The sequence below is a fragment of the Polistes canadensis genome, unplaced genomic scaffold (assembly GCF_001313835.1).
Source record: "Polistes canadensis isolate GaletaPanama2010 unplaced genomic scaffold, ASM131383v1 scaffold_38, whole genome shotgun sequence".
Classification (NCBI taxonomy): domain Eukaryota; kingdom Metazoa; phylum Arthropoda; class Insecta; order Hymenoptera; family Vespidae; genus Polistes; species Polistes canadensis.
Window position 1 is genome coordinate 593,057 of NW_014569585.1, and position 13,022 is coordinate 606,078.

The 13,022-nt window shown below is 27.5% G+C and overlaps 3 protein-coding genes across 6 annotated transcripts; 2 read left to right on the plus strand and 1 right to left on the minus strand.

The window, feature by feature from the left end:
- The first annotated feature begins 1,129 nt into the window (after positions 1-1,129).
- On the plus strand, positions 1,130-2,682 carry LOC106784648 (chromobox protein homolog 1). Its single transcript, XM_014744427.1, has 4 exons — positions 1,130-1,237; positions 1,719-1,833; positions 1,923-2,157; positions 2,266-2,682. Exons 2-4 carry the CDS (start codon positions 1,738-1,740, stop codon positions 2,490-2,492), a joined length of 558 nt encoding a protein of 185 aa, XP_014599913.1. The 5' UTR covers positions 1,130-1,237; positions 1,719-1,737; the 3' UTR covers positions 2,493-2,682.
- Positions 2,683-3,276: 594 nt separating this feature from the next.
- On the minus strand, positions 3,277-7,153 carry LOC106784645 (CCAAT/enhancer-binding protein zeta). 3 transcript variants are annotated; one of them, XM_014744422.1, is made up of 7 exons: positions 6,877-7,152; positions 6,477-6,773; positions 6,138-6,380; positions 5,268-6,052; positions 4,400-5,024; positions 3,918-4,328; positions 3,277-3,839 (listed from the first exon to the last, which is right to left on the minus strand). In XM_014744422.1, exons 3-7 carry the CDS (start codon positions 6,178-6,180, stop codon positions 3,286-3,288), a joined length of 2,418 nt encoding a protein of 805 aa, XP_014599908.1. In that variant the 5' UTR covers positions 6,181-6,380; positions 6,477-6,773; positions 6,877-7,152; the 3' UTR covers positions 3,277-3,285. The 3 variants fall into 3 exon arrangements, with proteins under 3 accessions (XP_014599908.1, XP_014599909.1, XP_014599907.1); XM_014744423.1 differs by having other exon boundaries at positions 5,268-5,995; positions 6,877-7,151; XM_014744421.1 differs by having other exon boundaries at positions 5,268-6,380; positions 6,877-7,153.
- Positions 7,154-7,363: 210 nt separating this feature from the next.
- Positions 7,364-11,304, plus strand: LOC106784647 (transmembrane protein 47). 2 transcript variants are annotated; one of them, XM_014744425.1, is made up of 6 exons: positions 7,364-7,718; positions 8,368-8,439; positions 9,877-10,063; positions 10,146-10,295; positions 10,366-10,428; positions 10,513-11,304. In XM_014744425.1, exons 2-6 carry the CDS (start codon positions 8,389-8,391, stop codon positions 10,725-10,727), a joined length of 666 nt encoding a protein of 221 aa, XP_014599911.1. In that variant the 5' UTR covers positions 7,364-7,718; positions 8,368-8,388; the 3' UTR covers positions 10,728-11,304. The 2 variants fall into 2 exon arrangements, with proteins under 2 accessions (XP_014599911.1, XP_014599910.1); XM_014744424.1 differs by lacking the exons at positions 7,364-7,718; positions 8,368-8,439 and adding an exon at positions 9,082-9,713 and having other exon boundaries at positions 10,513-11,303.
- The last annotated feature ends 1,718 nt before the right edge of the window (positions 11,305-13,022 follow it).

The following is a 13,022-nucleotide window of genomic DNA, read 5'->3' on the forward strand; positions in this document are numbered from 1 at the left end:
GTCATCTTTTTTAATATTAAAACAATGTACAAGGAATATTTTCAAGATACAAAAGTTGATTAATTAAAAAATTAAATGGATTGCCAATTAAAATAATAAATAATTTAAATATAAAGTATTGAAAAATATTATTTAAAAAAATTCAATTGATTTAATTCTAATTACATTGAACAATAAAAGGCAAATGAAATGGTCAAGTAAGAATTAGAGTAGATTACCTTTTCCTTGAAAAGAAGATAAATATTCAAATATTCTTTCATGGCAAACTCAATGTCCTTGAATTTCAAAGCTTTTTGTATTAGCTTTTTTATCCTCGCGACTAAATTCGTAAATAAATTGCCTTGGTAACGAGAAACAAATAAATGTTTACTCATTTTTCCAAATTCTAAAAATGGAGGCAATAACGTGACGAATTTAATTATTATTTAATTAAGAATTATTAACATATAAAAAATAATTAATTAATTAATACATTAAACATATAAAACAAACATATTTTTATTAATTTAAACATATCATAATATATAATTATAGTTATTAATAATAAAATATGAAGAACAGCAGTTTAATAATTTTAAATTTAAACTGATTTTTCCGCTGATCTAAAGCCTTCTCTGATTGGCTGTTTGGTCCTATATGCAGATAGTATTTTATAAATCCGTTGAATATAGCAGAATTAATTATCTACAAGTATATAAGATTTTTTCTAAGGATTACAAATAATATATATATATATATATATAATTTCTAATATTATTTATCTAATATTTAATATCCAAATATATTATTATTTAAGTAATATTAATACTAATTAATAAATTTTATTCCCCTAATTTCAACTTGTTCGTTTTTGAGCACATCATGGCGCTGGTCTTTAAGTAATAACAGATAAAACTAGCGTTGCATTTTAATTAACAAAATAAAAAATAAATTATTACGAATAAATAATAAATCCTAATAACAAATAAAGATTTAGATGAATTATTTTAAATTGATTTAATGTAAGTAAAATAAATAAACCAAAATAAAATAGCCGGGAAAATTTCCCTCCAATTTTGGTACAATGATACCAAAAGAATTGGGACTAACCAATAACCGAAAATCACTGCGCGATTTTCAACGACTTTCTTAAGTGTGGCAACACTGAAACGATACTGGACATTGTAAGTGCATGAAGTTGGGCATCGCGTGAATTTATGAATTGAAATATCAGAAGATTTTCCTCAATATATTATAAGTATGTAATGAATACTACATATTATAATTTACTTTATTATATATTTTCAAATTGCAATTGTTGAATACTATTTTATTCAACTTCAATACAAATTAATTACTCTTGTTAAGTGTTTGGCACTTTACCGCCATTTTCTTTGCATTAGGCTTACATTTTTTTTCCGTAAAATATACACTAATTTATAACTATTGCTGCATTTATATATTATATATATATGTATAAATATAACTAATTTTAATATTATTAATTTAATAACAATTTGATTTTTGCATCCTTTGCTTCATCAAACCTGTTAAATATTTGAATGCATTGTTTTCACCATTAGCATTTATTTTGTTAAAATTGTTTATAATTTTAAATGAAATATTCATATTTTATTTTTAACTGATTTAATTAATACTATTATTCATATTATCATTGAGATTTATCTATTAAATATTTTACAGTTTAACTACTAAAGTGATAACTTTGCATATTTTAGTTACTTTACGTTAAACATCATGAGCAAATCGAAGGAATCTTCTGCTACGGAAGGAGAAGCTGAAGAAGAATTCAGTGTTGAGAAAGTCTTAGACAGACGAGTAGTTAAAGGAAAAGTATGTCTTATATTATATCCGTAATCTAAACTTGTATGAGAACATTACACGATTCATGAAAAAAAAACTTTTAAATCCTTAATTTTCAGGTTGAATATTTTCTTAAGTGGAAGGGATATTCTAACGATGAAAATACATGGGAACCTGAAGAGAATCTCGATTGCCCGGACTTAATAGCACAGTTTGAAGAACAACGCAAAAAGAAAGAAGCAGCTGCTTCCAGTAAAAGACACGAAGATAAAGAACAGAAAAAGAGAAAGAGTTCCAGTACTCCTACTCCAACACAAGCCAAGAAAAAAGCTACCGAAGAAAAAAAGCTTGAAGGTAAATTTAAATAAAATTGTTAAAAGATGCTTATAAAAAAAAAATAGTCTAACATTTTCCTTTAAATTCATTTGAAAGTTTAAAATTACATTAAAACTATTATTTTAGGATTTGATAGAAACTTAGAGCCAGAACGCATTATTGGGGCAACAGATTCTAGTGGAGAATTAATGTTTTTAATGAAATGGAAAGGTACGGATGATGCCGATTTAGTACCTGCTCGAGTCGCCAACGAAAAATGCCCTCAGATTGTAATTAAGTTTTATGAAGAACGTTTAACATGGCACAGCCCAGCTCATGATGAAGAAAGTTCCACTAAACCTGACCAAGAGTAGCGTTTAACTTTAAGATATGCATACACGGCACGCTTTAGAATCTGTCACATATAATCGCGACAAATTATATCGCGTGTTTTTTTTAAAGTATTTTTAAAAAATATATTAATGTTGCACGGAAAGAAAGAAATAATGATTAAGCAATTTTTTACTAATAATACTTATATGTTAATTGGCTAAACAAAAACAATCAAAAAAGAAAAAAACTTGCACATCCGTCGTAATAATTTTGTAAGTAACATGTTACAGTGTCATGTCGTTAAAATAACCAGAAATGTAATTAGCATATATGACAATCTAAAGTTAAGAATGATTTTACTTAGTTAACTTGAAAAAAAAGAGTAAATTACTCGCAATGCGTTAAATAAAATGTTCTATTTTACTGCATTAAAATATAAGTTTAACATTATTATGTTAAATAAAAAAAAACGAGAAACTTAATTTTCTTCAATTACAATAATATAAAGAAAATTTATTTACTTAACGTTTGTTTTCTCTTTTTAAATAATACATTGTGTTAGTTTACATAAAGTGTAGGTAAAACATGTGCTTTATGTTTAAACTGTTACAGTTATATAAGCGATTACAAATAAAAGGATCAATTGAGATAAAATGTTTATTTTAGAAAATATTCAATGTATATTTTGTCGTCTATAAGAACATATATAGTTAATAATCATATCAATACTTTAAAAAAATAAGAGTATGTTATTCTGAGGAAACAAAAGGACTTTATCAAATTTCGAAACTAGTAAGATAAATATAACACTTAATATAATAACAATTTGTTTTTCTAATGTTTTATCTTTTTATTATTTCTATTGCATGAACTTTTAACATTCCTACGTTTTTTTCTACCATACGATCCAGTAAGCTTTTCATTTCTTTTACTTTCCCAATCTATTTGTTTGGAACTTGCGCCATCCATCGTATTGAACGCATCAGTACCACCGTGCTTAGTTTTCGTACGGCCATGTTCCTCTAACATTTCCGCAAATTTATCAGCGGATACGTACAAACTACTTAGATCCTCATTAGAATTTGTCTTTGACTGTGCGAATGAATAATCATCATCGTCACTAGTATCGCCACAAAAAGATATATCACTTGAATTTTCGTCTATGAAATTGTTTTTCGTCTTTTTTCGCACATCCGAATGACTATCATCGCTATCAGTAGACATATTTGTATCAATTGGATTTTTATTTTTCTTATACTTAGTAATAACATCATTGTCTTTGCTATCAGTAGAAATAGAAGCATCGCTTGGATATTCATCTGCATCAAATGCTGTGACATCGTCTTCTTCGTCTTCCGTTTGTTGGTCACTATCATCCTCTTCGTCGTCTATAATAAATGTTGCGATTACAGGAAATAAAAATAAAATAGTTATTATATATCAATTTAACTATGTGTGTGTGTTACCTTCTTTATTTTTTATCATTCCAATATTTGCAGCAATATCAAAATCATCCATATCCCTGTTAGTACCTAATTTACCTAGTAATTCATTGAACTCTTCACTATTTACACTCGCATTATCAGAGTCTTCATCGTTGTACATATCTATAGATCTTTTCTTCATATTCAAATAACGATGAAGGAATAATTCATCTACCGGAATATGCTTTTCGTTTTCATTAAGATACGCCATGCTATCGACAGGTAAAGAGCGTACACCTTTCGGTACATAACCAGCACGCTGTGCCAATGGATCATTCTTCTTTTGTACTCTTTTATTTTCCAATTTCTTTGGATTTTTATAGACATATCTATCTAAGAATCGTATTAACGTCAAATCTTCCAAGGGATCTCCTGTATAATTGATGGGTTTTCCTAAAAAATGGATCATACTTTTAAACACAAATTAATTTATAATTAAGGTCAATGTATAAATAAAAAATTACCATCAACAATTGAATTTGCGAATAAAGATACGCTCGGATGAAAATGATCACACAGTAATACAAGTTCAAAATACATGCTACAGTATGCGTTCGAGTACAAAGGATTGCGGCAAAACGGATCATATGGCTTTTGCAAAAAATCTTCGACTTTTTCGTCTATTTCGACATTCCGCTTTGATAAATTTTCAGTAGGTTTGGTGGTAACATTAATCATAATGCTTGGATCTATTTCCAGTTGAATTTTAGACCCATTATGTTTAAAACTATTGACAATTTGTTTATTATTGGATGAATTAATCTCATTTGCATCGGACACATTGTCTTCAGTTTTAATAAGCTTTTGAGTACTTAAGAAAAATCCCTTTGAATCTTTTTTATATTGTAGAACTCTGGATATTACGTACAAAATACCACAAACCATGTTTGCAGGATAATATAATGCAGTCTGTAACGTTCGTTTAACTAAAGCATGTCTACGTACAAAACTTTCATCGTTTTGAAGTACACGATGCAACAAATTTAAAAAAATTGCACGTTTGCTTGCTACGCCTATCTGTGGATCTAATAGTTTCTTATAGAAAGCTGTATAATATCTATTGGATTGATTAGTATTTTTTATTTCAACCTAGAAACAAATGATAATAAATATAGATAAAATATTAAGTATGATATTAACCCCTTGCACTATAATAATGTGTGAGACTCATAATTTATTTTACAACCCCAGAACATGAGGAACCACAAATCGTATACACAGTGAATTTTATAAGCCAAACATAAGAATGAAATATAGAACCAAACAAGGCATGTAAATCACAGTGCAAAGAGTTAACATTAAATAATAACGATTAACAAAAACTATACTTACATGATATAAAAGATTAAGAGCGTTTAATGAAACATTAAAAGATCCAATATGTACAACTTTATACAAAGAGTTGATATGATTATGCAATAATTCTGAGTCACATTTAGCAAAATTATACGTTCTGCTAACTCCTTTTAAGATAGCAGCCATCATTCTGCTATCAGGCTCTCCTTTCTTCAAACATGCTTTGAAGAATGCGAAATAAACTTCAATAAGAGAAGTAGCAAGTTCATTGTCGACTTTCCTCAACACGAATTGTGTTAACAGACAAATAGAATAATATTGAGCACGTTCAGATACGTTTGTTCTGAATAAAAGCTTTTCTACTTCTCTCAATACAACCATTTTCATATTCGGATGTTCGTACAATAATTTAAGTAAGCAAAACACAGCTTTGGAAGCTACTTTGTTGTACGGATCACCGATCTTATTAACAATCAATTGCAATATTTTCTGTTCCTGTTCGGAATTTTCGATTAACAAACAAGTCATAACATTTATCGCTCTTATTCGATTCATTTCAACCGAATCTGAGGTAAAATCGGAAAGCATTGAAACAAACATTTCAAAGTGATCTCGTAATTGATCTTCAAAGTAAATGTAAGCCAACCACTTCTCTTGATTCCGATCCACTTTATTTATTTGATGATCCGAGTTTTGCGGATTGTTCATTTTATCTAAATTTTGCTCTTCGAACTTTAAAAGTTTAAATGTAGGGTGAAGTAAATCTGATAAAAATAAATCTTTCACAGCATTGATTACCAAACTGCACTGATTATGTTTGGCTGATTTTACCAAAGAAAGAAGAAACGATATTTGGGTCAGATTACACTTTGGATTAATTTGTATCAATAAAATTGATGCTGCTACCTTGTCGGATGTCGTACCACGCTGTACTGCTGTTTTCAACCATTTTATTTCTGGATCTCGAGAGTGTGATTGCTTCAATTGAAATGCTGAACTTTCTGCTTCAAGATATTTCTTTGCTTTCTCTTTCAAATTTAACACTTCAAAATCTGACTTCGTATGCTTGCAAGGTTTCTCTGCTTTCGGAAACTCCTCGTACCACTTGGTAAAAGTTTTTGTTTCACTGATGCTACTATGTCGTTCCATCTGCAATAAGAATAACGAAAATAAAAGCATACATATTTTAGAAGCACAATAATAGTGTACTTGGCTCTGTTTGCTATTGTTAAACATTTTACTTACATTTGAATATATGTGTAATATATTTTACTTTCTAAACAAAACACTGTAACTTCTACAGTGTTAGTTAAGCATATAAATAAGCCTTTATTCTTATTTAAAATTCAATTTTTTTTTAATAAAAATAAATGTATGTGTATGTTTTAAAAGAGAAATAAATATCAACAGAACCTAATTGACACACGTGTCTTTAAGGCTGGTTCACTATGTAATTTCAACGACACGTGTGTATAAAATATGAACTAAAAGTGCAAAAGAGCCGGTGTCTCCCCCACTATGCGTCACTAGTATCGTTTTTTCCTATAAAAAAAATTGCTTCAAAAAATATTTTTTTTCGAAAATAGTTTATTCATAAAGATAAATCTTGTATTAAAATTTTTAAAGTAGAATTAGAAGTTTGAACCTTAATCTTTCGAATGAGACCTTATTTGTAAAAATCATAAGAATTGCGCCTGGTACGATTAACGACGAAAATACTGATATTGACATTTTTAATTACAACCTTAAAATGTTTATAATACTAATTTGTATCGACAGTAACACTACGATGATGTAGGTAAGGTAGAGCATTAAATGAAAGTGAAAATCAAAATTAGAGCATCTAAGAAATTAAAGATAAATCTATTAAAATTGATTTCTGATATAAATAAGTAAATAATATTAATAAAATATATAACAATATGTACGTATATAAATATATAAATAGATAATTATTAGATATATAAAAAATGTAGACTTTAAAGTTTCAATTACAAGAATAAAGATTGCTAGAAGTAGATAATTGATAATTAAATAGTAACTACTACAAAATAAATAAAATTAATGTATTAATAATCTAGAAATGATTGTATTCTGTTAATTATTTTGTTAATTATAATAACAAACGCCATGTTGAATTTAATCTCATTTCTAAAAGTATGTCGACCAGAGGTCTCTACAAACACACTTGAGTACTTGACATGGGTGTTCCCTTTCCTTAGATGACACATACATGCAACGAATACAGTGCTAAGAGTTGGTCAACAATAAGATCTACACAATAATTAAGTATAATTTTGGATATACAGATTTAAGATTTAATTAGTTTCATTTTACCTTAAATTCAACAATTAATTATTCGTGCAATTGTATCAATTAAAAACGACAAAGATGACTGTATAAATATTACAAATCAAATCGTAGATAATTTAGTACAAAAAACGACAACGCAACATGCAACATGATCAAATGGACTTGTAGAGTATCGTAAGTTAATTAACATTATTATTTTCAGAAAATAATCCCATGTTTAATGAATTAATAATATAAATAACAAAGTATTTAATTGTTTATATAAATATAAAAACATTTTGTAGAGCAGTACTTCTGTACTTTGTTCAAGCTCCTATCTGTCCATTTTGATTGTATTACTAAATCTTACACACTGAATGAAGGATTTTATATTATTTCATATTTAATATATAAATATAAATATAAATATAAATATAAATATATAAAATAAAAGAATAGGCTGTATATATAATAGTTAATATAAAAAACAAGAGGTAATATAAATAATAATGTTATTACTTATATTTCACTTTAATCCTTTTTACCTGACCACTACACAAGGTATTATAATTAAATTTAATTATTTTAGTGTTTATTATATATTTTTATTTATATTTAATTTCATATATCAAGACAAACTTTTATATCGGTTATCGTTTCCCCATTAATAGTTGAAAATAAATTTGCTAGTTGATAGAACGCTGATGCTGCAATTTTCTAAACATTTCACTTCTATTTTATTGTTTCTTCAGTAATATACTTTATTATAATTATTTTTTTATAATTTTAAGTTTTATTATTTTATATATTTTGTTTATGATGCATTGATTTTTATTTATTACAGTTTATAATCTTAGAAAAAACTATGGCACAAACAACAACAATAGAAACAGTTACCGTCACAAGACCATTGAAGGTAAGTTAACGTTAAGGTATAAAAAGGTTTATTATATTAAATCTATGACTATGCTATACTCCTTTCCACACTACTAAACCCTAAACATAATAATGAAACTTTGTTATCCCTTTCATAATCCTTAAAATGGTAAATGTTTAAAAGAAGACAAATAAAATTTAAATAGAACAAAGCTCAAATATAAAGTCTATAACACAATTTTAACTATGCAGATACAAATAAAAGTAAATATTGCAATATATGCACAATTGCATTACTCTTTCCATGTAAAGAGAACATTCATGTTTATACATACATATAGTAATTTCTATTCATGAGAAAACAAAATTAACATCAAATGGAAAATAAACAGTCAAATAATAAATAAATAAAAGGTAATAACAAAAAAAGAAGAAGGTAGATAAAATCAGAAGAAGAAGAACAAGAAAAAGCAAAGAAAAAAAAAGAATGATAAAAGATGGAGGTGAGAGATTCAGTTTAACAAAGAAAAGAAACGTAGAAAGTGGGAAGAAAAAGAAACTGGAAAAGTAGAGGATTGGGGCCAGGTGGTAATGGGGTTGGGAGTTGCGTTGGGTGAAAAGTAGGAGGAGGAGGAGGAAGAGTAGATGATGGTGTTGGGTGGTGAAGGGAGTGGGTGAATGAGGGGGGAACGCGCAGCATCGGCCCGGACGCTGCGCCAGGCATTTAATGGGCGCAGCTGGGCGCAGCCTCTTTCGTAGGAAGCTTCTCTTTACGAGCCCCACGATAATATCTTCCCGGTTAAGCTTAGCTTCCTTAAGTGATTAGTTAACAAGTCGTATGATTTAACTATCCATATACGATCTACGAAATTGTAGTGAATTATTGATAAGAAATTAAATCATTCAGTCGTAAAGCTTCGTATCGTCTAACGTTGATCTACGACGTTTTGCGAAAGTGCGTCCCCACCACTCTCGCGTATACACCGTCGTCTCTTGTTGTATCTACCACATTCATCGATTCATCTGTTCATTGACTTGAGCTTTGCTAAATGCACTTAAGCTTTTCCTCACATTTCACCGTAAATTACGGAAGAGTATACGATGTTCCCTAAACAATATTGTTTATTAAGAGGTGCAAGGTGTTCATGAGCGTCTGTTTTCATTATTATTATTATTGTTGTTGTTCTTCTAAGAATAGTCTCTTGAAATCTTTTTATTTCTACATTAAAACCTATCTTGAATCAAGGATTTTAATATAAAATGATCATGTATACGGTCGCGGAAGAACACATTAATGATAATGAGATTGCACAGGTATACATTGTTGTTAATTGATACTTAGTACTAATTATATGCTATGTTTTAATTCATAGTTTATATACAATACTAATGAATAGATATAATATAATAAAAAGAACAATATCGATTGTGATTTTGGTTATATGTAATGTAATTATATTATTTTTGTTATTTATAGGTGATAGCATTCATATGTGGAGTCATTGTGATACTTTTAATGATAATGGGACTCGCTTCGACGGATTGGTTAATGGCCTTAGGATGGAGGCAAGGACTTTTTGTACATTGCATCGAAGAAGGTGCACCAACTCCACTGCCATTTAATATGCCAGATCCACAAGGATGTTATCAAGCTAGAGATGTTGGTAAGCAAATAAAACATACTTTTTTATGCATGTATGTATTTAAATATAATAAGATAAATCTGATTTATTTTTATTATTGTAGCATATATAAAAGCTGCAGCTACCTTGTGTGTGATATGTCTGCTGTCAGATATCATGGCAACAGTTTTAACAGGTCTTGGATTGAGATCACAAGATCACAGAGAAAAGCACAAATTTTACAGATTTGCTGTTGTATGTATGGGTATTGCACGTAAGTGTATTGTAATTTAATTATGTATATATTTTATAGATTATATTTTTTTAATTTATATTTATTTCAGTCGTATGTCTTTTAACTGCATTGGTGATTTATCCTGTATGCTTTGCAACAGAATTAAATCTTGGTAAGTTTTTATCTATTGACTACATACTTTATTTATTTTGTAAACATTATGTATTTTATTATTAAAATATTTCTCTAATAATAGGAAATAGAACAATGTGGGAATTTGGGTGGGCATACGGTGTTGGATGGGGTGCAGCTATATTTTTGTTTGGCGGAGCAGTATTACTTCTATGCGATAAGGAAAGCGAAGAAATTTATTACAAGGAAAGAAAAATAGTTCGTAATGAGATGGGAGGAGGTAGTTCAATGACTGGCATGGGACATCATGGTGGACGAAGTGGTACGCAACTAGCCTAGTGGCATTGCACCCTGCCCGATGTTGTACTCTAGGTGATTCTTTTCTCTTTTTGTTCTAACAGTTTGATACCCATGAAATGAAAGAGATGTATACGTGTATATGAAAATGAACACTTTTTATACATGTTACCTGCATGTTAGATCAGAATAATATTGGAGTTACAGACGGTTTGGTGTTTTAAATATATGGAACATGTCGGCAAAACATTGCTGAAATTACTAAAAGTATCTATCAGTTGACTGAACGTAGTTTTTTGGTTAAATAGTTACCATTTGGAATTAATCATGGGGAATTTTTATAATAATTAATACGATTTTCGGACCATTGTTATTTTAAGTGTTTTTTTCTATATACAGTATTATAATCTAAATTTATTATTGCTTTAAAAATCCGTTTTCTTTTTTTTTTTACTAATTTAGAGTAATTATTTTCCTGCAATATTCAAATCAATATTAGGAAGATGACGAATTTAGTTTAATTGTTATTTATAAGCGTATGCACACATTATGTTTATAATTAATTTAAGTTATTTTGATCTAATTTACTGTAAAGCACAAACGTATAATAAGTGAAACAATTCTAAAATTTCTTTAACATGAGTTAAAAAAATTTGGGTTCTTTCATTTTTTGTTTGTTTTGTTTATTTTAGTTGTTAATGTATTCTTTGCGGGTAAAATATTTACATTATGTTACCATTTTTAAGAAAAATTTTATTAAGTAAATAATACATAATGATATGAATCATTAATTTATGTATTTTATTTATTTTTACTTATGAATAGCTTAGTCTTTTTTTTTTTATACGTAAGTTAGGTTTCATATTAACGAGAGATAACTTTCAAGCCTAAGATATTTATCGGTCTCTTTTTATATTAATTAGATAATTGTTCATCCATATATCATTTATATTATATTATAATATATAATATATATAATAATAATTACAATTAAGTATTTGCTTTTGACATTTTATTGTTATGAGCTCTAATCTTTTTACAAATAAAAAAGAAATCGCTTTGTATTTATAAGATAAATTATTCGTTTGTTTTAATTTAATTTTTTTATAAATTAAATCAGTCGATTGCACGAGAATATAATTTATTATATTTTAAGATTTTATTTTTAATAATATTTACGGTTTATATTTATGTATTTAGTTATAATATATGTCTAAAAGTACAGTCAACTGAGAACAGCAGTTAAGAGCAAGTATCAAACAAAAATTTTTGATAAAAACTCGTATAAAATGTTCATTTCTGTAAATATAAAATACATTTAATAATATCAAGACTTTAAAATCTCGCGGTAAAAACACAAAATTAAATATAAATTATGATTCAAAACAAAAAGTATGAAACAACAGACATGAAAAAAGAAATTTACTGATAATGTTTTACATCGATTAATGGGTTTTTAATGAATGAACAAATGATCCCTATTTTTATTTAAATATAATCCATAAGGAAAACATATTTGATTGTGAAGAAAAGATAATGAATGTGTATCTCTTCGATTAGAAATATTTTCTACAAACAAAATACATTCTAAGTTAAAATACCAATATTACCAGATTTTTCTAAGTCTTTTTAACACAACGGAGGCAGCTCGGGCAGGTATTGTCATTACGTTATTTGCATTATATACATGTATGTATATGTACATACATAAGTATCTTATAAATACTTGTAATAGTTACGATAATAACATCAATGGTTATTGTAATATTATTAATACGTTGTAAATGGAAATTTTAACAACATGATATACGATGAATGACCATGCATCTTATGAGAGCTTTATATGCGATGTTCGATTATATGTATATGCATTCTCAATACATATAAAACAAACAAACACCTAAGTTTATATATTTAGAAATGTTAATTTACGTTTAAAAAAAAACATATACATATTATATACAATAACGTTCCAGTACATTTTTATATGATATTATAACTAAACAAGACTGCGTTAACACATAAATAATATTGTTAGATGGAACAAAGAATATCATAAAAGTATTGTAAATTGTATTGTCGACCAATATTTAAAGAAAAAAAAACAAACATATTTAAACTTTTGCAGCGAAAGAACATTACGAAAAAATCTAAGTCAATTCTAATCTTAGTAATGCCATTATAATTAGAGGTATTATATTTTGCCATATATTTTTTTGTCCGATAAATAATATGGCAGAGATTTTTACAAAGGCAATTTTAGATGAACGATGAAGTTTAAAATATTAGTCCTGGTTAATCTATTATTTATAATTAATTAATATTTATATATATATA

Bases quoted from the DNA above. Each gene is read 5' to 3' on its own strand.
- LOC106784648 (XM_014744427.1), top strand. From the start codon at position 1,738: ATGAGCAAATCGAAGGAATCTTCTGCTACGGAAGGAGAAGCTGAAGAA. The intron at 1,834-1,922 runs GTATGTCTTATA...CTTAATTTTCAG, and splicing joins GACGAGTAGTTAAAGGAAAA to GTTGAATATTTTCTTAAGTG. The intron at 2,158-2,265 runs GTAAATTTAAAT...CTATTATTTTAG, and splicing joins CGAAGAAAAAAAGCTTGAAG to GATTTGATAGAAACTTAGAG.
- LOC106784645 (XM_014744421.1), bottom strand. From the start codon at position 6,380: ATGGAACGACATAGTAGCATCAGTGAAACAAAAACTTTTACCAAGTGG. The intron at 5,025-5,267 runs GTAAGTATAGTT...ATTTGTTTCTAG, and splicing joins CTCTTAATCTTTTATATCAT to GTTGAAATAAAAAATACTAA. The intron at 4,329-4,399 runs GTAATTTTTTAT...TCCATTTTTTAG, and splicing joins CGCAAATTCAATTGTTGATG to GAAAACCCATCAATTATACA.
- LOC106784647 (XM_014744424.1), top strand. From the start codon at position 9,660: ATGATCATGTATACGGTCGCGGAAGAACACATTAATGATAATGAGATT. The intron at 10,296-10,365 runs GTAAGTGTATTG...TATTTATTTCAG, and splicing joins TGTATGTATGGGTATTGCAC to TCGTATGTCTTTTAACTGCA. The intron at 10,429-10,512 runs GTAAGTTTTTAT...CTCTAATAATAG, and splicing joins TGCAACAGAATTAAATCTTG to GAAATAGAACAATGTGGGAA.